Source organism: Dipodomys ordii, unplaced genomic scaffold (genome assembly GCF_000151885.1).
Source record: "Dipodomys ordii isolate 6190 unplaced genomic scaffold, Dord_2.0 Scaffold14733, whole genome shotgun sequence".
Classification (NCBI taxonomy): Eukaryota; Metazoa; Chordata; class Mammalia; order Rodentia; family Heteromyidae; genus Dipodomys; species Dipodomys ordii.
This window is the reverse complement of record NW_012281945.1, coordinates 1-1,575: the sequence shown is the minus strand read 5'-3', so window position 1 is coordinate 1,575 and position 1,575 is coordinate 1. Positions and strand designations below refer to the sequence as shown.

Below are 1,575 nucleotides of genomic sequence, written 5' to 3'. Positions count from 1 at the left end.
GTGTGTGTGTGTGTGTGTGTGTGTGTGTGTGTGTGTGTGTGTGTGTGTGTAGTGTATGGCAGAGAGCAGATTTGGTGGGTGTGCTGTTGCAGCTGCTGATCTTTTTCTTTGCAGATGGCACAAACTCCCCCGAGTCCATTTCCTGGGCCTACATTCCCACTTCGCCACCTAGCTGGCTGAAGTCATCAACAGGGTCCAGTTTGTACAGGCTGCTAGTCTCGTGGAGAGGAATGGGAAGGGGGTGGGAAGCAACCAACCACCAGGACGTGTGTGGGCAGCCTCAGTTGGCACTTGTAAAATGTTACAATGTCACCATCTCTCTTGGCCAGTAAGTCCCACATAGGACATCTTTTTGACTAACTGGTAGGTTTACAAATCAGTGTGTGTGTGTGTGTGTGTGTGTGTGTGTGTGTGTGTGTGTGTGTGTATTCGCGCGTGCGCGCCATGGAAGAACCAATAGCCTCTTTCTCCTAAAATTAACCAACAGAGCATTCACTGGCTTTCCTTTTGTCCTCCTGCCTTATGGCTGAGGAGGTTACTACCTTAAATTTATAGGACTCAAAGCTACTTATAATAATAATTCATCATTAATAATATAATCTCTGGGTTTATGAGAGAAGACATCAAGTTTTCAGATCTGGTGGAGAATAAAGCAAGGAAGAGAAGATGGGTGCAGATATTCTGGGTAGGCCAGCTTCTGGTGTCCCTCAGGCTCTTTGTTCGCTGGGGATTCAGCTGTCTTGCCAGGGAGGAAGAGAGTAAGCCACCAGAAGGAGGAGAGGATGTCACCTCCTCTGGCTTCCCACATTTAGACAGCAGTTAATTCCATGCTGCCTGTTAACCAGGAAAGAAGTGTGGCCTTGCTCCTGAGACCTTCTTGCCTGTCCCTGCAGATATGCCCTGCGTGCAAGCCCAGTATAGCCCTTCGCCTCCAGGCTACAGTTATGCAGTGCAGACCTATGGCTCGGAATACACCGCGGAAATCATGAACCCTGACTACGACAAGCTGACCATGAACCTCAGCAGCACGGAGATCACGGCCACGGCCACGACGTCCTTGCCCAGCTTCAGTACTTTCATGGAGGGAAGCAGCTATGAACTCAAACCCTCCTGCCTGTACCAAATGCAGCCGTCGGGGCCAAGGTCTTTGATCAAGATGGAGGAGGGCCGCGCGCACGGGTACCACCATCACCATCACCACCATCACCACCACCACCACCATCACCAGCAACAGCAGCCACAGCCACAGCAGCAGCAGCAGCCATCCATCCCTCCTCCTCCGTCTGGTCCAGAGGACGAAGTACTGCCCAGCACCTCCATGTACTTCAAGCAGTCCCCGCCGTCCACCCCCACCACGCAGGGCTTCCCCCCGCAGGCCGGCGCACTGTGGGACGACACGCTGCCCTCTGCTCCCGGCTGCCTTGCTCCGGGCCCGCTGCTGGATCCGCAGATGAAGGCGGTGCCCTCGGTGGCCGGTGCGCGCTTCCCGCTCTTCCATTTCAAGCCCTCGTCGTCGCCCCACCCGCCGGCGCACAGCCCCGCCGCCGCCGCCGCGGGCGGCCACCACCTGGGTTA

At 55.1% G+C, this 1,575-nt stretch overlaps 1 protein-coding gene across 1 annotated transcript; it reads left to right on the top strand.

Annotated features, from left to right (window-relative positions):
- Window positions 1-895: 895 nt before the first annotated feature.
- LOC106002599 (nuclear receptor subfamily 4 group A member 3-like) lies at window positions 896-1,570 on the top strand (the record flags this gene model as incomplete). The annotated part of the gene is made up of 1 exon (XM_013037452.1): window positions 896-1,570. A coding segment is annotated over exon 1 (675 nt), but the record flags the coding sequence as incomplete, so codon positions are not given.
- Window positions 1,571-1,575: the final 5 nt, after the last annotated feature.